The sequence below is a fragment of the Ranitomeya variabilis genome, chromosome 5 (genome assembly GCF_051348905.1).
Source record: "Ranitomeya variabilis isolate aRanVar5 chromosome 5, aRanVar5.hap1, whole genome shotgun sequence".
NCBI lineage: Eukaryota > Metazoa > Chordata > Amphibia > Anura > Dendrobatidae > Ranitomeya > Ranitomeya variabilis.
Genome location: NC_135236.1, coordinates 507936951 through 507964477, shown reverse-complemented (window position 1 = coordinate 507964477; position 27527 = coordinate 507936951). Strand labels below are relative to the sequence as shown.

Sequence of the window (27527 nt, the reverse complement as noted above, 5' to 3'; positions counted from 1 at the left end):
ATCCGACAAAAACTCAGGGACTTCAGAAGAGGGGGAAGAGGAAATTGACATCAAAGGAACGTCACTATGAACCCCTTGACAACCCCAACTAGTCACAGACATAGATTTCCAATCCAGCACCGGATTATGTTCCTGTAACCATGGAAAACCCAGTACAACAACATCATGCAAGTTATGCAACACCAGAAAACGGCAATCTTCCTGATGTGCTGGAGCCATACACATGGTCAGCTGTGTCCAATACTGAGGTTTATTCTTGGCCAACGGTGTAGCATCAATGCCCCTCAAAGGAATAGGACTCTGCAAAGGCTGCAAGGAAAAACCACAGCGCCTGGCAAATTCCAAGTCCATTAAGTTCAGGGCAGCGCCTGAATCCACAAATGCCATGACAGAAAAGGACGATAATGAGCAAATCAGGGTCACAGATAAGAGAAATTTAGGCTGAACAGTACTGATGGTAACAGACCTAGTGACCCTCTTAGTACGCTTAGGGCAATCAGAAATAACATGAGCAGAATCAACACAGTAAAAACACAGCCTATTCTGACGTCTGAATCCCTGCCGCTCTGTCTAGTCAAAATCCTATCACATTGCATAGGCTCAGGACTCCGCTCAGAGGACACTGCCATATGGTGCACAACTTTGCGCTTGCCCAGGCGCCGATCAATCTGAATGGCTAGAGACAAAGATTCGCTCAAACCAGCAGGCGTGGGGAAGCCCACCATAACATCTTTAAGGGCTTCAGAAAGACCCTTTCTGAAAATTGCTGCCAGAGCATCCTCATTCCATTTAGTGAGCACAGACCATTTTCTAAATTTCTGGCAGTATAATTCTGCCGCTTCCTGACCCTGGCATAGGGCCAACAAGGTTTTTTCTGCATGATCCACAGAATTAGGTTCGTCATACAATAATCCGTTCGCTTGAAAAAATGCGTCTATATTAAGCAATGCCGGATCCCCTGATTCAAGGGAGAATGCCCAGTCCTGAGGGTCACCACGCAGCAGAGAGATGACAATTTTAACCTGCTGAATGGGATCACCAGAGGAACGGAGTTTCAAAGCAAAAAACAATTTGCAGTTATTTTTAAAGTTCAAAAACTTGGATCTATCCCCAAAAAACAAATTAGGAGTAGGAATTTTAGTCTCTAAAGCCGGAGTCTGGACAACATAATCTTGGATACTCTGTACCCTTGCAGCAAGTTGATCCACACGAGAAAACAAACCCTGAACATCCATGCAAGCGCCAAAATCCTGAACCACCCAGAGATTAAGAGGAAAAAATAGACAAAACAGACTGCAGAAAAAAAAATGGCTCAGAAGTTTTTTTTCCTTCTTTTGAGATGCATTTAATTCATTTCTGGCCAGTTGTACTGTTATGATCTGGTGGTTTAGGAGCAACGTGGAACGAGCTCTGTAGGAGGAGGTGGTACCTGTACTGACCGCAGTTCCTGAGCTTAACACAACACTAGAAGTAGCCGTGGGATGTTCCTGTCACTCCCTAGACACCTCGTCACAGCCGGAGGACTAACTACCCCTAAAGATAGAAACAGGAAAGCTATCTTGCCTCAGAGAAACTTCCCAAAGGATAGGCAGCCCCCCACAAATATTGACTGTGAGTGGAGAGGGAAATGACATATACAGAATGAAACCAGGATGTAGCAAAGGAGGCCAGTCTAGCTAGATAGATAGAACAGGACAGAATACTGTGCGGTCTGTATTAAAAACTAGAAAAATCCACCACAGAGTTTACAAAAATCTCCACACCTGACTAAAGGTGTGGAGGGTAAATCTGCTTCCCAGAGCTTCCAGCTTAACTGAATAAATCCATACTGGCAAGCTGGACAAGAAAAAACATAGAAAGTGCAGAACGATTAAGTCCACAAAAAGTGGACTGCAAAAGAACAAGCAAGGACTTATCTTTGCTGAACTGGTCAGAATATCAGGGAAATCCAAGCAGAGATGTGAATCCAAGCAGGAACCATTGACAACTGGCACAGGCTGAAGGATAGAACCAGGTTAAATAGCCGAGCCAGAAAGACAATCAGTGGAGGCAGCTGCTGACTGCTAAATCCAAGAAGCAGCCGTACCACTTAAAACCACCGGAGGGAGCCCAAGAGCAGAATTCACAAAAGTGCCACTTACAACCCCCGGAGGGAGCCCAAGAGCGGAATTCACAACAGTTATGTCTGCCAGTGTTCTCTCAGATTATGTCTTCGGCGCTGCTGGTGGTGTGTCCATCTGGTGGGTTGCCTACAGTGGAAGCAGCAGAGCAGCAGCAGAGAGCACAATAATGCACACTATCTAAGGAGGCAGAGCACGGGAGCGCTGCCCAGGATGCCTACTTCCTATATTCACAAGGACCACTCAGGCATTTCTTACTATAAGGTGGCATATTGAGTATGACCGGAGATCGGTCAAAATGTCAATTGAATATTGTCACTCAAACACATTTTTTTCTTCTCTGCTCTATGAATATTGTATGTGACTACATAAATAAATTACTTTTTTCACATCACCTTGCGGATAGAGTGTGCGGTGAATTCTCTTTGTTTGTAGTGGAAGGGGTGGCAGAGCCCCCTTATACCTTATACTATTTCTACTCTGGGGAAATTGGCACCACTTTAGTGGCGTCTGCCCATAATTTTTGAAAATGTTTGAACTCCAAGTTAAGTCTCCTTCATGTGTGTTGCCTGAATTTGGCAGGGCTCTAAAGCACCAAGCCTACACTTGTCACTTAAACACCTGTTTCAATGTTTAAGCTAGAAATGCTGGTCCAAACCCTGTCCCATGCAGCCATGCTGCTCCATTATAATATTTGTACTCTAGGTAAGTTGGATGGATAAAGAGTTGTGATGCAGGGGGAAACAAGGGTCATTGGGGTGCCACCTCTTAGGACTGTACTGTGTGTGATGTTAAGGTGGAGGAAGAGGAGGAGAGGCCACTTGACGCAATGCTTGCCATACACTGGAGCACATGCATCTCCAAAGGTGATACCGCTGTGCGTCTGACAAAGAAAGGGAGTCGAGGAGTCCGTCCTGTAACAGAAGTTGTCAGTTGTCTTTGGATAGGATGAGCTGGTGATTGTTCAGTAGAGCTTTCTGTAACATTACCACCTACCCTACTTACACCTCGAACACCAATCCTATTTCCCTTTCCACCATGACCTCAATTTTTCCCACTCAAGTTGGATGTACTCTTTACCTCTGTTAAGCAGCTGTTTCACTATCCTAGGCCCAGACCTGTCAGTAAATTATCAATCTGTATTTATTTGCTGACAAAGTGTGGCTGGACCACAGAATCAGCACAAAAATTTACATGCTAAAATGCGGACTCCTGGTTGGACCACACTATAAGCACAAACTATTTAGATTCTAAAATGTGGACTCCTGGTTGGACAATACTTTTTTAGCAGAAAGGATTTAGATTCTGAAATGTGACCTGGTGTCTGGACCACATTATTAGCAGAAAAAAGTTAGATTATGAAATGTGGCCTAGTGTCTAGACCACACTATTAGCAGAAAGGAGTTAGATTCAGAAATGTGGGCTGGTTTCTGGACCACCCTATTAGCAAAAGGGATTTAGATTCTGAAATGTGGCCTGGTGTCTGGACCACAGTATTAGCAGAAAGGATTTAGATTCTGATATACAATACAGACCAAAAGTTTGGACTCATCTCATTTAAAGTTTTTTCTGTATTTTCATTACTATGAAAATTGTACATTCACACTGAAGGCATAAAAACTATGAATTAAGACATGTGGAATTATATACTTAACAAAAAAGTGTGAAAAAACTAAAAATATGTCTTATATTCTAGGATCTCCAAAGTAGCCACCTTTTGCTTTGATGACTGCTTTGCACACTCTTGGCATTCTCTTGATGAGCTTCAAGAGGTAGTCACCGGGAATGGTTTTCACTTCACAGGGGTGCCCTGTCTGGTTTTATAAGTGGGATTTCTTGCCTTATAAATGGGGTTGGAACCATCAGTTGTGTTGTGCAGAAGTCTGATGCATACACAGCTGATAGTCCTACTGAATAGACTGTTAGAATTTTTATTATGGCAAGAAAAAAGTAAAGAAAAACAAGTGGCCATAATTACTTTAAGAAATGAAGGTCAGTCAGTCCGAAAAATTGGGAAAACTTTGAAAGTGTCCCCAAGTGCAGTGGCAAAAACCATCAAGCGCTACAAAGAAACTGGCTCACATGAGGACCGCCCCAGGAAAGGAAGACCAAGAGTCACCTCTGCTTCTGAGGATAAGTTTATCCGAGTCACCAGCCTCAGAAATCGCAGGTTAACAGCAGCTCAGATTAGAGACCAGGTCAATGCCATGCAGAATTCTCGCAGCAGACACATCTCTACAACAACTGTTAAGAGGAGACTTTGTGCAGCAGGCCTTCATGGTAAAATAGCTGCTAAGAAACCACTGCTAAGGACAGGCAACAAGCAGAAGAGGCTTGATTGGGCTAAAGAACACAAGGAATGGACATTAGCCCAGTGGAAATCTGTGCTTTGGTCTGATGAGTCAAAATTTGAGATCTTTGGTTCCAACCACCGTGTCTTTGTGCGACGCAGAAAAGGTGAACGGATGGACTCTACATGCCTGGTTCCCACCGTGAACCATGGAGGAGGAGGTGTGAGGGTGTGGGGGTGCTTTGCTGGTCACACTGTTGGGGATTTATTCAAAATTGAAGGCATACTGAACCAGCATGGCTACCACAGCATCTTGCAGTGGCATGCTATTCCATCTGGTTTGCGTTCAGTTGGACCATCATTTATTTTTCAACAGGACAATGACCCCAAACACAACTCCAGGCTGTGTAAGGGCTATTTGACCAAGAAGGAGAGTCATGGGGTGCTACGCCAGATGACCTGGCCTCCACAGTCACCAGACCTGAACCCAATTGAGATGGTTTGGGGTGAGCTGGACCGCAGAGTGAAGGCAAAAGAGCCAACAAGTGCTAAGCATCTCTGGGAACTCCTTCAAGATTGTTGGAAGACCATTCCCGGTGACTACCTCTTGAAGCACTTCAAGAGAATGCCAAGAGTGTGAAAAGCAGTCATCAAAGCAAAAGGTGGCTACTTTGAAGTACCTAAAATATATGACATAATTTCAGTTGCTTCACACTTTTTTGTTAAGTATATAATTCCACATGTGTTAATTCATAGTTTTGATGCCTTCAGTGTGAATGTACAATTTTCATAGTCATGAAAATACAGAAAAATCTTTAAATGAGAAGATGTGTCCAAACTTTTGGTCTGTACTGTATATTATTTATTTAAAAATAATTTTACAACTTTTTTTACTTCTTCACTTTTTCACTTTCTGCAGTCTGATCTCTGTTCTAAAGCATAGCAATAAATTAGCATTGCACTGCTTTATGGCTTGTCAGCCTTGCAGACATAGGTTAGTTAGATCATACACTGCGCATGATCTAATTATCTTGCTAGTGCCTGGTTACCCAGATGTCACCTTTACAACATCAGGTCACCATGGCAATGATAGGGCGTGATGACGTAGCGAGAGAAACAATCCAAGGGCAGAGAGGCTTTCTTCCCTCTGCCTGTTTGCTAAATGCTGCGATCACAGCATTTAGTGGGTTAAAGTGCCGGGAGCTGTCTGAATCAGCTGACAAAAGGCAGCAATCGCTTCAGCACAGCCTTTTTGGTGCAAAATTTCCTGGATGTATCCAAACGTCCAAGTTCGTTTGGTACCAGGTGACCTGGACTTATGGGTATGTCTAAGATCCTGAGGGGGTTAAAACAAGGGTGGGTGTCCTTTGCAGGTGGTACATTTGTGGCCCGCGATGTCCTTTTCTCTGGCCCCTAGACAGATGCTCAGTCAAAGCAATGCTCAGGCTGGTGGTTTTGTTTTGCCGGCTGCCAGCCATTTAATTGCTCTTTTCACAGGGATTACATGCATTCCAGCATTCACTACATAATGCTGTGGTGCATGCAATGAAGGATTACATCCCAACACTGTACCTCATGGTGGAGTTGGAGCATTCTATGTTCCTGTCACACTGAAAAAAGCTGCCCTAGCATCTCCCAAGTGATGCATAGGTTGCAGCCCCAGCATCTCCCATGTGATTTATAGGATTTAGCTTGAGCATCTCCTATGTGATGTATAGGCTTAAATCCTGCATCTCTCATGTAATGTATTTGCTGAAATCCTGCGTCTCCGATGTAATGTATAGGCCGCAGCACCAACATCATCCATGTGATGTAAATGCTGCAGCCCCAGCATCTCCCATGTGATATATAGGCTGCAACCCTAGCATCTACCACATGATGTGTATGCTACAGCCCCTGTGTCTCCTATGTGATGTATGTGCCCCAGGGTATCCCTTGTGATGCATATGCTCCTGGCCAGTTGTCTCTTATGTAATATATTTGCCCATCCCCTGTGTTTCCTATGTGATGTATATGCACCAGCCTCAGTGACTCCTTTGTGATGTATATGCTTCATCCCCAATGACTCCTGAGTGATGTATATGCTCAGGAATTTCCAGTGTGATTTATATATAGTAGTCTCATTATCTCCTATGTGATGAATGTGCTGCAGGCTGGCTCAGCATCACCTATGTGATATATACTTCCCAGTTATCCTATGTGTTGTATATAATCCAGCCCCACTGTTTCTTATGTGATGTATATGCTCCAGCCCCAGTGTCTCCTACATGATGCATATGCTCTAGCCCCAATGTCTTTTTGGTGATGTATATACTCCAGCCCCAGTGTCTACTTTGTGATGTATATGATCCAGCATCTCTTATCAAGAAAAAACCTAGCACTCAACTTGATGCGTTTGTGAAATTTTATTTGTAGTACCCAACAAACGTTTCGGTCCCTCATACGGACCTTCATCAGTTACTACAGGTGAAAAAAACCAAAATGACAATATAACAAATAATGTGAACAACAAAAGTATATACAAAAATTGTAGATGAGACATAGTACAGCATCTATGTGGTCACGGGTCGCATGAGTAGGCGTATAGACATGCTGAAGAGAAACCAACGATATATAGAGGCATTTATCAGTCCATGTAATAATAGAAGGTGAAGATGTGAAACACGTACCGTACTTAACTGTGGCTTGGGCATAAAGAGACAAAAAAGTCTCAGGGCACATATACACGCAGCGCCTATGGGTCACATAAAGGTGAATTAGGAACGTGACTTAAAGGTGCTGAGGTGTGAGGAATAACCAGAGTGAGTACCTTACCAAAGCGCTAGGCTGGTGTGAATACTATGGACAAAAGAGAGCAAACATTGGATGAGCGCTAAAACAAAGGAGCTGAACAGGGGTAGTGTGGAATCGCTCAAGAGCTAATTACCTGTTGGAGACCTGGCGAAATGTGCAGTGATCAGACGCGGTGTCCGCCGCTGGTCTGATGTGGGGGTGTACTGACCGCTGTTAAATAAGCCCGGGGAATGTCCTAATAGTGTTCTGCTCCAATACAAACGGCGCTCGTAAAACCGGAAGTGACCTCATACATGAGGAAGTGTCCATCAGAGCCAAGTGCGTGGCTGTGCAGCCTGTTGTGCCTGCATGTGAAGGGCCGGCGGAAGTGACGTGCCGCAGTGTCCCTGTGCAAGGGAACATACTGCGGTCAAATAGGTTCCGCTGATTAGAAACGGCTGATAGTACCGACGTGACTGGAGAGAAGGGGCGGTGCCTAAATGGAGATCCAGTGAGTGGAGACGGGACTCCGCTGTACATGCCATATTCAGTGCTGGATTCAGCAATATCAATAACAACTAGCATGATATGCGTCATCAAAGGGAAGCAGCTTCATCTATCACATTTGAAGTGAGTTAATTAAATGTGAGTAGGATAAATTTCAAGTTGACAAGATTGTACGGCCCCCAAATGAGGTTATGTGGTCGATATCCAACCAGCTCTTGGCAGAAAAAAGGTTTCCCCCTGCACGAAAATATTAAAAAATATACAAGTTTGTTATAGTAGTAATAGTACTGGCCTAAAGAATCATGTTGCCAGTTAATTTTTACCATAAAATATACATGGTAAAAATGGAGAAAAAAACCCAATGACAATTGGATTTTTCTACCATTTAGAATTTGTTTCCTGTTTTTCAGTACATTAAGTGGTAAAACAAATGGTGTCATTCAAGCAACAGCTTTTAAAAAAGCTTTTATATTGCTATGTAGATGCAAAAATAAAAAGTTATAACTCTGAGAAAAAGAGTAGCAAAAAACAAAATTATAAAAAATTAAAAATTGCTCGGTAGGGAGTTAATGTATTATAATGAGCACAACTTATTTTATTTGTCACAACATATTTCTTAACTTTGATAGAAACACAAACTAGTGAATTATTATTTATTCTTTGCTGTGTTTCTTTGGTTAATTTGAAAATTACATTTTTTCCCTCTTATAAACAGTTAGAATTCAACAGTCACCCTTAAAAAATTGTTGCTGTATTATTTTTTAATTAGGGAAATTCTTAAAATAAGGAAACACACAGATTTTTCAATTTTTAATGTAGCATGAGAAAAATAAAATTGTGCAAAGTTATTTGCAAAGCAATGTGAAAAGAGCCCAGGTGAAAAAGGTTGGATGAAAGAGCCAAAGTAATGCACCACCTAAAAAAAGAGCATACAGCATTAACAATGGAAACATTCAGACATTTTACCTTATATAATAAATTGTCTTTTTATTTTAATGGTATGGAATTCTTAGGGCTATACATTTTCATCTTTTTTTTTCTCTTGCCGACGACATAGGGTATGATTTAACCGTTTCGAGTGGAGATCACGTCTGACGATGGCTTAAAAGCGTGATCTACTCTCGAAACCGCTGTAAGACCAGTTTGTATAAACATTCCCTGTTATCTATGATGAAGGGCAATAAAGACATTTTTAATGCCAAGTGGTGAGTGGCCCATTTGCTACCCCTTACTATTCAGTGGACTTTTTCTTTTGTGCGCACTACTTGAGCTATGTTGGCTCTATCAAGTGCATGATGTCGTTGTACAGCTACTGCCTTGGTGTGAATGGTGAACAGTGCCAGATCCATGTTTTCTATTCATATTGAACACATAATCTGAAACTGACCTATTATTTAAATTAGTTACATATGTTATTTAAAAAATGTTGGTAATGTCTTTTGTCATATTATGATCTTTATTTAAAAAATATAGTAAACCTGCAATTTTCACACTAGCAGTAGGGGCTTTATTTTTACATTTTACAGAAAAGCTCGATGTTATTAGAAGCAGGATAACACATGACAGGTAACACCTCTATACACAGATAACACATATCCACCAATCACAATAAGGGGTGTCACAGCTGACCCTGCTCTCCCTCTCTTCACAATGACTTTTCTACAGGTTCATTAGACACTTCAATACAAAAGATAAGGTCAGAATCTGACCATTGTAGCTATGCACGTGTTGTTTCCTGAAACAGGAAGTTAGAGTGTAAAAAAAAGCCCAATGGCAGCTGTGAAAATTGCAAGATTTCTTTTTTATGATTTAAAAAAATATTGTGATATATATATATAAAGCAAATTGACAAAAAATGCAAATATAAGGGCATTATTAGCCTTTTTTGTAATTATTATTTTCTGTGTGCTTTACTTACCTATTTTAGGCATTTTCACTCTTTTTCAAAATTCAGGCTACAGGGTGAACTTGTTTCTTGTGTGCAAGATCTAGGTCATTCTACCAAGATAATCACAAAGTTGTTAAAATCATTTAAGGTTTTCATAAGAGATGTCAAAACTAAATTATACTAGTTATTCATGCTTACCAATATGCGATCCAAAACCTCTCCACCTATGCTCTATTTTAAAAATATAAAAAATAAAACATCATGTTTCTTACTATATTCACCCAACATACTAGTCATAAAATATTATTTTTTTATGCAAATAGGATATTATCATTTTACATATCACCTGATGCATTTTAATGACTATTGTTTTCAGAGTAACTTTCTTGGTCATTTATTGTTGGATTTTGCTAGTGATCAGGGCTTTTATCTACCACTCCAGTAACTATAAGTGTGTAGATAACACAATGTTAGGGCTAGCGGAACACACCAAATAATTAGGAAGATGGTATAAGGTACGTTCGCAGCCCGTGGTCCACTGTTCTTTAATGGAACCTGCTGCTGAGTAATGACGGACTATATGACGGTATAAAGTGGATTAGCTTCACCCAGTATGAAGGCAGTGAACCCTGTAGCGTCACAGGGCTGCAGTACCGAACAAAGAACACAAGCAAGGAGTCACAGAACTCTATCCCAAGACTCAGGGAAAGTGTTCCTCTAGACCTCTTGCGCTCGACACTGCTACTGGGGTGTCAGAGTTAAACAGAAATAAAAATTTAATGCACAAAAGTGCATGCAGTGCGGACGCCACTAACCACCCAGACTTGGGTCAGGAAAGCGCTCTATTAGTGCACGGCGCCGCACTTGCGGTCACTGCAATAAGAAGCTGGATCATGTGCTAGGTGTGCAGGTAGCACTGTCGGGCGCTAGATAGCATCCACCATTCACGAGCAGTCAACAACACTAGGAAGGGGGAAGATTAAAGAGTAGGGTTGAGCGAAACGCGTCAGCAATTTTCAGAAGTCGCCGACTTTTGGCAAAGTCGGGTTTCATGAAACCCGACCCGACCCCTGTGTGGGGTCGGCCATGAAGTCGGCGATCTTCTGAATCTGGAATCGGAATTCCGATACCGATTCCCGATATGTTTAAGATATCGGGAATTGGTATCGGAATTCAGATTTAAGTGTAAAATAAAGAATTAAAATAAAAAATATCGCTATACTTACCCTCTGACGGGCCCTGGTACTAACCGGGAACCTTCCTTCCTTAGAATCAGCCTTCCAGGACCTTGCGGTGACGTCGCGGTGACGTCGCGGCTTGTGATTGGTCGCGCGGCCGCCCATGTGACCGCTCGCGCGACCAATCACAAGCCGCGACGTCACCTTGACATCACCGAAGGTCCTGGAAGGGCTGATTCTTAGGAAGGAAGGCTGCCGGAATGAAGCCGAGGGTGAGTATATTCCTATTAGGTATATACTCACCCTCGGACACGCCCTGCTTCTTTCCGGCAGCCTTCCTTCCTAAGAATCAGCCCTTCCAGGACCTTCGGTGACGTCACGGTGACGTCGCAGCTTGTGATTGGTCGCGCGAGCGGTCACATGGGCGGCCGCGCGACCAATCACAAGCCGCGACGTCACCGCGACGTCACCGCAAGGTCCTGGAAGGCTGATTCTAAGAAAGGAAGGTTCCCGGTTAGTACCAGGGCCCGTCAGAGGGTAAGTATAGCTTTTTTTATTATTTTAATTCTTTATTTTACACTTAAATATGGATCCCAGGGCCTGAAGGAGAGTTTCCGCTCCTTCAGACCCTGGGAACCATTGGAAACCCAATGCACTGCATTGGGTTTTGAGTTTCGGCCGACCCCGACTTTTTTATAGGATCGGCCGATTTCACTCGACCCGACTTTTGAAAAAGTCGGGTTTCGTGAAACCCGACCCGATCCTATAAAAGTAAAGGTCGCTCAACCCTATTAAAGAGCGACAGTCACACATCTACACACACACGTTTTCAAGTATATACTAGCGCATGGCCGTGCGGCCATGCAAACCTTTTATAGCTGTAGCACTCAAGGACCTTCCTAGTGGTCCAATAGGAGCTGCTACAGGACGTGAGCATGTGACCCCCGACCTCCAATGGGAGGTCGTCCTGTGGGCATGCTCAGTATGGGAAAAGCAGGACTTAGTCCCTGAAATGCCTGCTCGCTGCTGATCAGTACTGGCTACAAAGGCACAGCCTGGAAAGGCAGCAGTAACCAAGCGCACAGTATCAGCTTGAGCCAGATGCTGGGACTGACATCTCTGCTGAGCAGGCTCCATTGCAGCTGGAGGAGATTGGGAGACCGCAGCGGACATGGTTCGAGATTCACCCTGTGCAGCGGCGGGAACTCGACTCCTAACACATTGTCCATAGATTTTTACTTGATGTCGAGCAAAACATTGATCATGGTTTTCACTATAGACATGAGCTTAAATTAAAGTCAAACCATATTATATTTTTGTAGAGAAGATTAAATAAAAATATGTATATATGCTGCATATATATATATATATATATATATATATATATATACATATATATATAAATATATATAAAAAAAACTGCTTTAGTGTGTTATTACCAATATTTCAGTCACTGCTGGAAGTATATCCTCCTGTATATATAAAAAAAAAAAGAAAAAATACAATTTCTTAAAAACAGGAATTCCAAAATAATTAAAAGCATATCCAAATGTTCCAATTACAGTGGGGAAAAAAGTATTGTCAGCCACCAATTGTGCAAGTTCTCCCACTTAAAAAGATGAGAGAGGCCTGTAATTGACATCATAGGTAGACCACAACTATGAGAGTCAAAGTGAGAAAACAAATCCAGAAAATCACCTTGTCTGATTTGGCAAGATTTATTTTTCATATTATGGTGTATTTGGTCATTAACAAAAGTTCATCTCAATATTTTGTTATATATCGTTTGTTGGCAATGACAGAGGTCAAACATCATTGCTAGTGTTGAGCGATACCTTCTGATACTTGAAAGTATCGGTATCGGATAGTATCGTCCGATACCCGAAAAATATCGGATATCGCCGATACCGATACCAATACAAGTCAATGGGACACAAGTATCGGAAGCTATCCTGGATGGTTCCCAGGGTCTGAAGGAGAGGAAACTCTCCTTCAGGTCCTGGGATCCATATTCATGTAAAAAATAAAGAATTAAAATAAAAAATATGGATATATTCACCCGTCTGGCGGCCCCTGGACCTTACTGATTGTAACCCGCAGCCTCCGTTCCAAAGAATGAGGAGTTTAGGACCCTCGATGACATCACGGCTTGTGATTGGTCGCGTGCCACTCATGTGACCGCTCACGCGACCAATCACAAGCCTGTTATGACCCCAATGGCGAGGGTCTCAGAGATATCAGCAAGTCTGCGAAGCACAAAAATCGAGCTCATAGGGCAGTGGTAACTGGGTTGACCATATAACTACTCCTAACGCCAACACTAGAAGTAGCCGGGGAACATGCCTACGTTGGTCGCTAGATGTCTCGCGCCAGCCGGAGAGCTAACTACCCCTAGAAGAGGAAAACAAAGACCTCTCTTGCCTCCAGAGAAAGGACCCCAAAAGTAGGATACAAGCCCCCCACAAATAATAACGGTGAGGTAAGAGGTAATGACAAACACAGAGATGAACTAGATTTTAGCAAAGAGAGGCCCACTTACTAATAGCAGAATGTAGTAAGATGACTTATATGGTCAACAAAAACCCTATCAAAATCCACGCTGGAGATTCAAGAACCCCCGAACCGTCTAACGGCCCGGGGGGAGAACACCAGCCACCCTAGAGCTTCCAGCAAGGTCAGAAAACAGATTATATACAAGCTGGACAAAAAATGCAAAGAAAAACAAATAGCAAAAAGCAAGAAAGCAGACTTAGCTTAATCAAGCAGGAACCAGGATCAGTAGACAAGAGCACTACAGATTAGCTCTGATATCAACGTTGCCAGGCATTGAACTGAAGGTCCAGGGAGCTTATATAGCAACACCCCTGACCTAACGACCCAGGTGAGCATACAAGGGATGAATGACATACCCAGAGTCAAATCACTAGTAGCCACTAGAGGGAGCCAAAAGGTAAATTCACAACAGTACCCCCCCCTTAGTGAGGGGTCACCGAACCCTCACCAAGACCACCAGGGCGATCAGGATGAGCGGCGTGAAAGGCACGAACTAAATCGGCCGCATGCACATCAGAGGCGACCACCCAGGAATTATCCTCCTGACCATAGCCCTTCCACTTGACCAGGTACTGAAGCCTCCGCCTGGAGAGACGAGAATCTAAGATCTTCTCCACCACGTACACCAACTCGCCCTCAACCAATACCGGAGCAGGAGGCTCAGCAGAAGGAACCACAGGCACAACGTACCGCCGCAACAAGGACCTATGAAATACGTTGTGAATGGCAAACGACACCGGAAGATCCAGGCGAAAGGATACAGGATTAATGATTTCCAATATCTTGTAAGGACCAATGAAGCGAGGCTTAAATTTGGGAGAGGAGACCTTCATAGGAACAAATCGAGAAGACAGCCATACCAAATCCCCAACGCGAAGTCGGGGACCCACACCGCGGCGGCGGTTGGCAAAACGCTGAGCCTTCTCCTGTGACAACTTCAAGTTGTCCACCACATGACTCCAGATCCGCTGCAACCTACCCACCACGGAATCCACCCCAGGACAGTCAGAAGGCTCCACATGTCCCGAGGAAAAACGAGGATGGAAACCAGAGTTGCAGAAAAATGGCGAAACCAAGGTGGCGGAACTAGCCCGATTATTAAGGGCAAATTCAGCCAACGGCAAGAAGGTCACCCAATCATCCTGATCAGAAGAGACAAAACACCTCAAATAAGCCTCCAGAGTCTGATTAGTTCGCTCCGTTTGTCCGTTAGTCTGGGGATGGAAAGCGGACGAAAACGACAAATCAATGCCCATCCTACCACAAAAGGATCGCCAGAACCTGGAAACAAACTGGGATCCTCTGTCCGACACAATATTCTCAGGAATGCCGTGCAAACGAACCACGTTCTGGAAGAACACAGGAACCAGATCAGAAGAGGAAGGCAGCTTAGGCAAAGGAACCAGATGGACCATCTTGGAGAAACGATCACATATCACCCAGATGACAGACATGCCCTGAGACACTGGAAGATCCGAAATGAAATCCATAGAGATGTGTGTCCAAGGTCTCTTCGGGTCAGGCAAGGGCAAGAGCAACCCGCTGGCACGAGAACAGCAAGGCTTAGCTCGAGCACAAGTACCACAGGACTGCACAAATGACCGCACGTCCCTTGACAAGGAAGGCCACCAAAAGGACCTGGCCACCAGATCTCTGGTGCCAAAAATTCCCGGGTGCCCTGCCAACACTGAGGAATGAACCTCGGAAATGACTCTGCTGGTCCATCTAGCAGGCACAAACAATCTGTCAGGTGGACAAGAGTCAGGCCTACCAGCCTGAAATCTCTGTAACACACGTCGCAGATCTGGAGAAATAGCTGACACGATAACTCCTTCCTTAAGAATACCCACAGGTTCAGCGACTCCAGGAGCATCAGGCACAAAGCTCCTAGACAGAGCATCGGCCTTCACATTCTTAGAACCTGGTAAATACGAGACCACAAAGTCAAAACGGGAGAAAAACAATGACCAGCGGGCCTGTCTAGGATTCAGGCGCTTAGCAGACTCGAGATACATCAGATTTTTGTGATCAGTCAAGACCACCACACGATGCTTAGCACCCTCGAGCCAATAACGCCACTCCTCAAATGCCCACTTCATGGCCAACAACTCCCGATTGCCCACATCATAATTTCGCTCTGCCGGCGAAAACTTCCTAGAGAAAAAGGCACAAGGTCTCATAGTAGAGCAACCAAGGCCTCTCTGTGACAAAACGGCCCCTGCCCCAATCTCCGAAGCATCCACCTCAACCTGAAAGGGAAGTGAGACGTCAGGCTGGCACAAAACAGGCGCCGAAGTAAACCGGCGTTTCAACTCCTGGAAAGCCTCCACGGCAGCAGGAGCCCAGTTAGCTACATCAGAGCCTTTCTTGGTCATATCCGTCAGCGGTTTAACAACGCTAGAGAAATTTGCGATAAAACGACGGTAGAAGTTAGCAAAACCCAAGAACTTCTGAAGACTCTTAACTGACGAGGGTTGAGTCCAATCATGAATAGCTCGGACCTTGACTGGATCCATCTCCACAGCAGAAGGGGAAAAAATGAACCCCAAAAAGGGAACCTTCTGTACACCAAAGAGACACTTTGAGCCTTTTACAAACAAAGAATTTTCACGCAAAATCTCAAAAACCATCCTGACCTGCTCCACATGCGAGTCCCAATCATCAGAAAAAAACAGAATATCATCCAGATAAACAATCAAAAATGTATCCAGATACTTCCGGAAAATGTCATGCATGAAGGACTGAAAAACTGAAGGTGCATTAGAGAGTCCAAATGGCATCACCAGGTACTCAAAATGACCTTCAGGCGTATTGAATGCGGTTTTCCATTCATCGCCCTGCCTAATGCGCACAAGGTTGTACGCACCACGAAGGTCTATCTTGGTGAACCACCTGGCACCTTTAATCCGGGCAAACAAATCTGACAGCAGCGGCAAAGGATACTGAAATTTGACAGTGATCTTATTTAAAAGCCGATAGTCAATACAAGGCCTCAAAGATCCGTCCTTTTTGGCCACAAAAAAGAATCCCGCACCAAGAGGGGAAGAAGAAGGACGGATATGCCCCTTCTCAAGAGACTCCTTGATATATGAACGCATCGCGGTATGTTCAGGTACCGACAGATTAAACAGTCTCCCCTTAGGAAACTTACTGCCAGGAATCAAATCTATTGCACAGTCACATTCCCTATGAGGAGGCAGTGCACTGGACTTAGACTCACTGAAGACATCCTGATAATCAGACAAATACGCCGGAACTTCCGAAGGCGTAGAAGAAGCAATAGACAAGGGCAGGGAATCTCCATGAATTCCATGGCAGCCCCAAATTGACACTGACATAGCCTTCCAGTCCAAGACTGGATTATGGGTCTGTAACCATGGCAAACCCAAAACAACCAAATCATGCATTTTATGCAGAACAAGAAAACGTATTACCTCCCGATGTTCGGGAGTCATGCACATGGTAACCTGTGTCCAAAACTGCGGTTTATTTTTTGCCAATGGCGTAGAATCAATACCCCTAAGAGGGATAGGATTTTCCAATGGCTCAAGAACAAATCCGCAGCGCTTGGCAAATGACAGATCCATAAGGCTCAGGGCAGCACCTGAGTCCACAAACGCCATGACAGGATACGATGACAGTGAGCAAATCAAAGTTACAGATAGAATAAATTTAGGTTGCAAATTACCAATGGCGACTGGACTAACAATCTTAGTAAGACGTTTAGAGCATGCTGAGATAACATGTGTAGAATCACCACAGTAGTAACACAAGCCATTCTGGCGTCTATGAATTTTCCGCTCATTTCTAGTCAGGATTCTATCACATTGCATTAAATCAGGTGCCTGTTCAGACAACACCATGAGGGAATTTGCGGTTTTGCGCTCCCGCAACCGCCGGTCGATTTGAATAGCCAGGGCCATAGAATCATTCAGACCTGTGGGAATGGGAAAACCCACCATCACATTCTTAATGGCTTCAGAAAGGCCATTTCTAAAATTTGCAGCCAATGCACACTCGTTCCACTGGGTCAGCACGGACCATTTCCGAAATTTTTGGCAATACACTTCAGCCTCGTCCTGGCCCTGAGACATAGCCAGCAAGGCTTTTTCTGCCTGAATCTCAAGATTGGGTTCCTCATAAAGCAAACCAAGCGCCAGAAAAAACGCATCAATGTCAGCCAATGCCGGATCTCCTGGCGCCAGCGAGAAGGCCCAATCCTGAGGGTCGCCCCGTAAAAAAGAAATAACAATTTTTACTTGCTGAGCGGAGTCTCCAGATGAACAGGGTCTCAGAGACAAAAACAATTTACAATTATTCCTGAAATTTCTAAATTTAAATCGGTCTCCGGAAAACAGTTCAGGAATCGGAATCTTAGGTTCTGACTTAGGATTTCTGGTAACATAATCTTGTATGCCCTGCACACGAGCAGCAAGCTGGTCCACACTTGTAATCAAGGTCTGGACATTCATGTCTGCAGCAAACACAAGCCACTCAGAGGTAAAGGGGAAAAGAAAAAAAAAATGAGAGAGAGAAAAAAAAAACTCAGAATCTTCTTTCTTATAATCCCGCTTCTGCAATGCATTTAACATTTAATACTGGCCTGGCAAACTGTTATGACCCCAATGGCGAGGGTCTCAGAGATATCAGCAAGTCTGCGAAGCACAAAAATCGAGCTCATAGGGCAGTGGTAACTGGGTTGACCATATAACTACTCCTAACGCCAACACTAGAAGTAGCCGGGGAACATGCCTACGTTGGTCGCTAGATGTCTCGCGCCAGCCGGAGAGCTAACTACCCCTAGAAGAGGAAAACAAAGACCTCTCTTGCCTCCAGAGAAAGGACCCCAAAAGTAGGATACAAGCCCCCCACAAATAATAACGGTGAGGTAAGAGGAAATGACAAACACAGAGATGAACTAGATTTTAGCAAAGAGAGGCCCACTTACTAATAGCAGAATGTAGTAAGATGACTTATATGGTCAACAAAAACCCTATCAAAATCCACGCTGGAGATTCAAGAACCCCCGAACCGTCTAACGGCCCGGGGGGAGAACACCAGCCACCCTAGAGCTTCCAGCAAGGTCAGAAAACAGATTATATACAAGCTGGACAAAAAATGCAAAGAAAAACAAATAGCAAAAAGCAAGAAAGCAGACTTAGCTTAATCAAGCAGGAACCAGGATCAGTAGACAAGAGCACTACAGATTAGCTCTGATATCAACGTTGCCAGGCATTGAACTGAAGGTCCAGGGAGCTTATATAGCAACACCCCTGACCTAACGACCCAGGTGAGCATACAAGGGATGAATGACATACCCAGAGTCAAATCACTAGTAGCCACTAGAGGGAGCCAAAAGGTAAATTCACAACACAAGCCGCGACGTCATCGAGGGTCCTAAACTCCTCATTCTTAGGAACGGAGGCGGCCGGTTACAATCGGTAAGGTCCAGGGGCCGCCAGACATGTGAGTATATCCATATTTTTTATTTTAATTCTTTATTTTTTACATGAATATGGATCCCAGGGCCTGAAGGAGAGTCTCCGCTCCTCCAGACCCTGGGAACCATACACTGGGAACTTCCGATTCCGATTTCCGATACCACAAAAATATCGGAACTTGGTATCGGAATTCCGATACCGCAAGTATCGGCCGATACCCAATACTTGCGGTATCGGAATGCTCAACACTAGTCATTGCCAACAAAACATCAGAGGTCAAATGGACACATGACTGCAAATAGAATAAACAGTAAACCAGAACCTGTAAGTCATTTGGCAAGGCTCTTTAAGGATTCTAAATTGACATTTAGGATTGCTACTATCAATTGGTAGCAATACAATAGAGCTCTATTCTTCTGTGAAGAGGGTATTTGCATAAGCAGTTTACCATGTGAGTATTATATGACATATAAGTCTCACTACACCAACTTGGTGCTCTGCACATGAAGAAAGGTTGCCTATGACGTCCCATCCCATCACAATTGAATTTCTATGCATTTTATAAGCACAGGCAGGAATATCGGGTCATAAACAATTATGATGGTGCATAGTTTTACTATCTTATAAAGTTATGGCTGATAGTTAGGTGTCTAACCTTGGGAACCATAGCAGTTCCAAGACTGAAGGGGATGTAACCCTGAGTAGGAGCACCACTGTGCATAAAAAATTAGCGGAGAGGGCTTCACCAATTGTGTGTGCTGCTTTATTCTTATATGCTGCAGGGCCGATCATTAAGGTCAATTCTAATCATAAAGCAATGGCATATTCTAGCAATATGTCATCACTTCATAAACTATGAATTTCTAGCTTAAAATAAAAACTTAGTTCTAACTGGTTGCAATAAGAAATAAGACAGTTTTGATCAATTTAGCCCATAAAATCAATACTTATAGTAAGTATTTAAAATGTTTTTTTTTTTTTCATAAATGGCTTCCTAATTGCCTATTTGGAATTAACGTACTTACCAATAGATCACAAGAAACTTTCTTAACATGTTGTATATGATCTAGAACATTCTAAAATAAAATAAAATAATTCATTTTATATATCTGTAAAACATATAGAAGCTATTGTTGAAACTGCTTTATGCTGTCATACAACTTTTACCTTATCTTACTCAGAGTATGTTTTTGTGTCTCTTTGCATGAACACATATACTTAGTTATTTTTATTGTAAGCTTACTTATTTGTAATTTTTATATGACTATGCTTAAAATTAAATGTAACTATTCAGGGCTTCAGATTATATACAGCTGTAACATTTGTTTCACAATTAAGTTCCAATCATTGAAGCTGCAATAAACCACACATCTCCTCCCACAAACATTGGGAAGTGTACGTATCTGATATAGCTATTGCCACAAAATAAAGTTAGAAAACATATTCATCTTTCACAAATGTAAATCTAAATTATCCTTAAATTAAGTATATTTTAATTTGCATGAAGGCTGTAATTTTTTATATATATTAACTTAATTAAATTTAAACAGATTCAAGTCAAATCTATGAATATATTTTTATGTCTTTAATTTACTTTTGATACTATTTGCAGATAAAACACATGTATCTTACCAACACTGTTCCTATTTCTGGCACAAGAGTGTCCTAATAATATAATAATGGATAAAAAAATGAGAAAAGTTCTGTTAATGTGATCAGCTATGAACTAAGGGACTGTAAATATATTATGTTAGCAATATGCAGTCTACATATTGTTGTTATGCCTAGGTTTTTTTCATTATTAATTATCATAATACTCTACAGTGCAGTATAAAATGTGTATTGTCTTACTATGCTTTCACTGTACATGTAAGCAGGAAATAAATTATTGGGGAAAAAACTTAAATAGATTTTTCTATGTTTTTTATTTTATGTTATTTGATTTAAAAACTGATTATTTTAATCATGCCGCGGCCCTTTTTCATTTTTGTGTTTTCGTTTTTCGCTCCCCTCCTTCCCAGAGCCATAACTTTTTTATTTTTCCGTCAATATGGCCATGTGAGGGCTTTTTTTTTGCGGGACGAGTTGTACTTTTGAACGACATCATTGGTTTTACCATGTCGTGTACTAGAAAACAGGAAAAAAATTCCAAGTGTGGTGAAATTGCAAAAAAAGTGCAATCCCACACTTGTTTTTTGTTTGGCTTTTTTGCTAGGTTCACTAAATGCTAAAACTAACCTGCTATTATGATTCTCTAGGTCATTACAAGTTCATAGACACCTAACATGTCTAGGTTATTTTTTATCCAAGTGGTGAAAAAAAATTCCAAACTTTGCTTAAAAAAAAAAAAAAAAAAAAAAGTGCCATTTTCCGATACCCGTAGCGTCTCCAATTTTTGTGATCTGGGGTCGGGTGAGGGCTTATTTTTTGCATGCCAAGCTGATGTTTTTAATGATACCATTTCGGCGCAGATGTGTTTTTTTGATCGCCCGTTATTGCATTTTAACGCAATGTCGCAGCGACCAAAAAAACGTAATTCTGGCGTTTCGGATTTTTTTCTCGCTACGCTGTTTAGCGATCAGGTTAATGCTTTTTTTTAATTGATAGATCGGGCGATTCTGAACGCGGCGATACCAAATATGTGTAGGTTTGTTTTTTTTTATTGTTTTATTTAGGATGGGGAGAAAGGGGGGTGATTTAAACTTTTACATTTTTAATATTTTTTTCACATTTTTAAAAACTTTTTTTTTTCACTTTTGCCATGCTTCAATAGCCTCCAAGGGAGGCTAGAAGCAGGCACAGCCCGATCGGCTCTGCTACATAACAGCGATCATCAGATTGCTGTTATGTAGCTGAAATGCAGGTGTGCTGTGAGCGCCGACCACAGGGGGGCGCTCACAGCAGGCCGGCATCAGTAACCATAGAGGTCTCAAGGACCTCTATGGTTACCTTCCTGATGCATCGCCGACCCCCGATCATGTGACGGGGTCGGCGATGATGTCATTTCCGGCCGCCCGGCCGGATGCGGTAGTTAAATGCCGCTGTCTGCATTTGACAGCAGCATTTAACAGGTTAATAGCGGCGGGTGAATATCGATTTCACCCGCCGCTATTGCGTGCACATGTCAGCTGTACAAAACAGCTGACATGTCGCCACTTTGATGTGCGCTCACCGCCGGAGCGCACATCAAAGCAGGGGACCCGACATGCGCCGTACATGTACGGCGCATGTCGCGAAAGGGTTAATGTCTTCGGTTTCTGACATTTTATGATTAGTTTACAAATCTAAAAGTAATTTTACTTTCAAACTTTCTATCTTCAAGTCATTTAGCTTCAGAGTCCCGTCTCGGCGTCTCTCCACACTGACTGATCAGGCAGAGGGTGGCGCGCACACTATATGCGTCATCGCTCCCTCTGACCTGAACAGTCACTGCAAGAGGATGGGAAGACAGAGCGGCGCCCGGCGTGTGGATCGTGGACAGGTGAATATGAGATACTTACCTGCTCCCGGTGTCCCTGGCTCCTTCTCCCGGACAGATGGCCTCCGGGCACGGCAGCGTCTTCCTCTATCAGCGGTCACTGTTACCGCATATTACAGAAATGAATATGCGGCTCCACCCCTATGGGGGTGGAGCCGCGTATTCATAAGTTTAATGAGCGGTCCCACGTGACCGCTGAACAGGGGACGAGCTGCGGCACCCGGACACAGTGTGACAGGCAGGGACAGCGTCAGGAGCGCCGGGACTAGGTGAGGATATGACAGACCTCTCGCCCCCTCACCCGCCGACCCCACCGCCAATCATGACTCGAGTATAAGCCAAGAGGGGCACTTTCAGCCCAAAAATTTGGGCTGAAAATCTCGGCTTATACTCGAGTATATACGGTATATATTTTTTGCCACTCACTAGTATATTTTAGATTTACCTATTCACCTTTCTTTTTCTGTTTACCTTTTTTATTTTCTTTTGTTTTTTTTCTGTACCTTGTTTCTCTTCAATGAGTGCAATGAATATTGGCAAACTGCAAAACTAATTAGGGTTTTTTATATATGTGATATTGACAGATAGTACATGTGATCTCTTTCCCCCACCCCCAGTGTTTGGCCTCTTATGTATTTAACAACATGATTGTAACTAGAGTTGAGCGAATTTGTTCAGATTCGTTTCCGAATATGATCAGTAGTGAATATTGTTTTTGCAATATTCATCGAACACAGTGGAAAGTCTTTAGAATCAATGGAAGTACACATTTCCGAATATGTTCGGAACTGATCATCAAACATACATTCAGCACGAATAGAGTACCAATATTGCACGAATATGGTGAATTTAGATTCGGCAACCGAATCCAAACAAATTTGCTCCACTCTAATTGTAACCTTGACACTTTACATAGGGTTGTCCAGAGGAAGGAGTCACCCCTTCTGACACATGCTGCTCCTGCTGCACTTTCGTATGGTGGATTCCACCTTTCTCATACACCCCGCCCCAACCGCAAGCATGGTGGAGGAATTGGTTTTCTCCTGTCAGATAACTGCTCCTTCGCCACAATCCAATTACCACCCTCTGTTACCCTCCCTTCCTTTGAGGTGCACTCTGTGTGCATCTACTCCCCCTCCAACCTCTAACTAGCTGTCATTTACCGCCCCCAGGGCCAGCCACCACCCTCTTTGACCACTTTACCACCTGGCTACTTCCCCATTGACACTCCCCTCTCAGCTGCCACTAGACTTCTATCCCTCACTTCCTCCTTCGGCCTCACTCAAGGGTCTTCTACAGCCACCAACAAAGATGGCCACACACTGGACCTCATCTTCACCCGCCTCTGCTCCCTATCTAACCTCTCTAACTCACCTCTTCCTCTTTTGGACCACAACCTACTCACATTCTCTTCCCTCTCAACTCCTTGTCTACAACCCCCAACCCACAAACTTGCACACCCTCGCAAAAATCTTAAACACCTCGATCTACACTCACTTTCTGAATCCCTTCTCCTTCTTACAGAAATAAGTTCCCTACACAATGTGGATGACGCTGCTGCTCTGTATAACAACACAATAGCTGTAGCATTGGAATCCGTTGCCCCTCTCACACATACAAAAGCTTGCAAAATCAACAGACAGCCCTGGCACACCAGCCTCACCAAAGAACTGAGGCGAGATTCCAGAGCTGCGGAGGGGAGATGGAAAAGATCCCACTCCAATGAGCACTTCATCGCATTCAAACAGTCCCTCACTACTTTCAAAGCCACACTCACCACCGCTACACAAACCTACTTTTCATCTCTCATATCCTTCCTGTCTCACAACCCTAAACAGTTATTCAACACCTTCAATTCTCTCCTCCATTCCAAGCACCTCCTCCCTCCCCACTCATCTCAGCTGAAGTCTTTGCCTCATTTTCAAGCAGAAGATTGATAACATTAGAGACAGTTTTGGTCGACAACCCACAGAGCCCTTCCTCCCAACTGCCCAGCCCTCCACCTCCAAAACCAACTTCTCCACCATTAGAGAAGATAAACTCCCCACTCTACTTTCAAGATCACATCTCACCACCTGTGCACTTGACCCGATCCCTTCCCACTTCATCCCAAACCTCACCACAGTCTTCATCCCAACCCTAACCCATCTCTTCAACCTATCACTAGCAACTGGTGTTTTCCCCTCAAGCTTTTGACCCATCCTCTGTATCTAGCTATCACCATATATCACTTCTCTCCTATGCCTCAAAACTACTGGAACAACACGTCCATCTTGAACTGTCCTCCCATCTCTCTTCCTGCTTCCTCTTCGACCGCTTACAATCTGGCTTCCGGTCCCACTACTCCACTAAAACTGCCCTAACTAAGGTCACCAATGATCTATTAGCCACCAAGAGCAAGCGACACTACTTTGTCCTCCTCCTCCTGGACGTGTCCTCTGCCTTTGACACAGTGGCCCATTCCCTATTATTACAGACCCTCTCATCTCTTGGCATCACAGACTTGGCCCTATCTTGGATCTCATCATACCAGACATTCAGCATCTCCCACTCACACACCACCTCCTCCCCTCGCCCCCTGTCTGTCGGAGACCTGCAAGGTTCAGCCCTAGGGCCACTGCTCTTCTCCATTTACACCTTTGGCCTGGGACAACTCATAGAATCTCATGGCTTTCAGTATCACCTCTATGCTGATGACACACAGATCTACATCTCTGGATCAGATATCACCAGCCTCCTAACCAGAATCCCTCAATGTCTGTCCGCTATTTCATCCTTCTTCTACTCTAACTTCTAAAACTTAACATGGACAAAACAGAATTCATCATCTTTCCCCATCTCATGTGACTCCCCCAATGAACCTATCCATTACAGTAAACGGCTGCCCACTCTCCCCAGTCCCACAAGTTTGCTGCCTCGGGGTAATCCTTGACACTAATCTCTCCTTCAAACGACATATCCAAGACCTTTCCACTTCCTGCCACCTTCAACTCAAAAATATTTCACGGATCTGTACATTCCTAAACCAAGAATCTGCAAAAACCCTAGTCCATGCCCTCATCTCTCCCGCCTCGACTACTGAAACCTCCTGCTCTGTGGCCTCCCCTAGAACACTCTCACACCCCTCCAATCTATTCTAAACTCTGCTAATCCACCTTCCCCCCTGCTATTCCCTGGCCTCTCCTCTCTGTCAATCCCTTCACCTCCTCCCCATTGCCCAGAGACTCCAGAACAAAACCCTAACCATGAAATACAAAGCCATCCACAACCTGTCTCCTCCATACATCTGTGACCTCGTCTCCCAGTACATACCTGCACACAACCTCCGATCCTCATGAGATCTCCTTCTCTACTCCCCTCTTATCTCCTCTTCCCACAATTGCATACAAGATTTTTCTCACGCATCACCCCTACTCTAGAACTCTCTACCACAACATATCAGACTCACGCCTACCATCGACACCTTCAAAAAGAACCTGAAGACCTACCTCTTCCGACAAGCCTACAACTTGCAGTAACCACCGCACGACCAGCTCTACCCTCACCTATTGTATCCTCACCCATCCCTTGTAGATTGTGAGCCTTCGCGGGCAGGGTCCTCTCTTCTACTGTACCAGTCGATACTTGTATTGTATAAGATTATTGCACTTGTTTTTATTATGTATACCCCTCCTCACATGTAAAGTGCCATGGAATAAATGGCACTATAATAATAAATAATAATTATTATTATTGACTTTGAAAGAATTGACAATAAGTCACTTTCATTTAACCATTTGTCTTGGAATCAGCTGTGCATGTGAAATTCACCGATCCTATGTACGAATTGATCCTTAAAGGGAACCCCGTTTTTTGAAGATGAGCTAAAAATAGCATTAAATAGGGGCAGAGCTGGGCGTTACATTAGTGTCTTTGTGTGCCTTTATTTCCCACCTATGCTGCCGAAATACCTTTGTAAAGTCGCCGTTTTGGGCTGTCACTCACGCTGGTCTGGTCCTATGGACATGGTGACAGCGCTGTTTCTCCCCCAGAATCAAAAGCAAAAATGCTTCTTGTGATTTTTTATATATTTTAAACATATTATTTTTGTCCTTTTTTTGTCCAACTAGAGGTCTTGAACATGTTCAGGATTGCCACATACATGCTCCAATCTAAAAGGTGAAGTAAAATGGCTGGAATTGGGGGCAATTATACAATTAATATTGTCATGGCAGCAAAGGGCCTGATAATTGCTACTAGAGATGAGATAATTTCTTCAAGTGGAATTTAATGCTACTCAAATTTGACAAAAAACTGCATTTGCTGAAAAAATAAAAAAATAAATAAAGCAGTGCAATTTCTTTTCCTATTTCTCTTGCCCCCCCCCCCAAATAGTGCCATAAAAACATACAAATCATCTCTCAAAAAAGAAAACCCTGTTTGTCTGCAGCAACTGTCACTCCTTTTTACTCTTGTTGTGTTAGTTCATTTAAATGGCCCATGAGATTTATGAATTTGGTGCAAAATAAAAAATGAGCAAACATTTTGCGAAAAGTCTGTGGTGCTGGATAATATACATGGGAACTAGTGTGAAGTTGCACCAAGTTTTGAGACTTAAGGAGTTGCAAATGATGAATGAGCTGAATAGATCTGGAATTGTTAAACTCCACCCACAAAGTGAAAAAATAACCATACTTGATAACATATAAAACACCCTTAAAAAAGGTGCAAATAGAATAATGATCTGTGTGCAAACAACAAAAAGGCTCAAAACGAGACAAGAAAAGGTTCAAAGTCAATGATGAATCAAGAAAGGGATTATTGGATTTAAAATATTGACTGTTGGAGGGAGTTTCAATTTTAAATTTTAGTCCTATCATTACAAATAAAGAATCACGTACACCAGTATAGACATTGTCCAGCCAAGATTTTTTTTTCCTTTTGTTTCTCTAAAAGTACAGTGAACATATATATTCTGTGAAGTGGGTGATGGATTAGATTGATTTATTTAAAGTGCTTGCTGTGATACAACACCCATCTGGTCCCTCGGGATGCACACACGTATACAAGCACACACACATGTTCAAGAACAGGAATTTTTTGTGACATTTAAAGGGAAGTGTGAGTTGTTGCATTGTGTTAATTCATGCATAAAAAACTTGCTTACAAGAAAATGCAATTTAAAAATTGCAAAATTAAATGTATTTATTATAATAAATAGTAGAAATAGTTTCTTACCACTATATCCGACACTAGAGATGGAAGACTTTTCTAGAAAACAGAGGTCAATTTTTCTTTTCAGATTACTACTAATAGCGTTC

At 43.1% G+C, this 27527-nt stretch overlaps 1 protein-coding gene across 1 annotated transcript in view; it reads right to left on the bottom strand.

Annotated features, from left to right (window-relative positions):
* Positions 1 to 6801: 6801 nt before the first annotated feature.
* The window catches only part of LOC143773780 (uncharacterized), a 31999-nt gene continuing 11273 nt past the window's right edge, over positions 6802 to 27527 (bottom strand). Inside the window, exons 8-14 of the mRNA XM_077261135.1 lie at positions 27445 to 27477; positions 20382 to 20414; positions 19775 to 19825; positions 12195 to 12227; positions 9776 to 9808; positions 9608 to 9687; positions 6802 to 8605 (exon numbers count right to left, since the gene is read on the bottom strand). Coding sequence (XP_077117250.1) covers positions 9640 to 9687; positions 9776 to 9808; positions 12195 to 12227; positions 19775 to 19825; positions 20382 to 20414; positions 27445 to 27477 — 231 coding nt within the window. The 3' untranslated portion in view covers positions 6802 to 8605; positions 9608 to 9639. The remainder of the gene's footprint in view (positions 8606 to 9607; positions 9688 to 9775; positions 9809 to 12194; positions 12228 to 19774; positions 19826 to 20381; positions 20415 to 27444; positions 27478 to 27527) is intronic.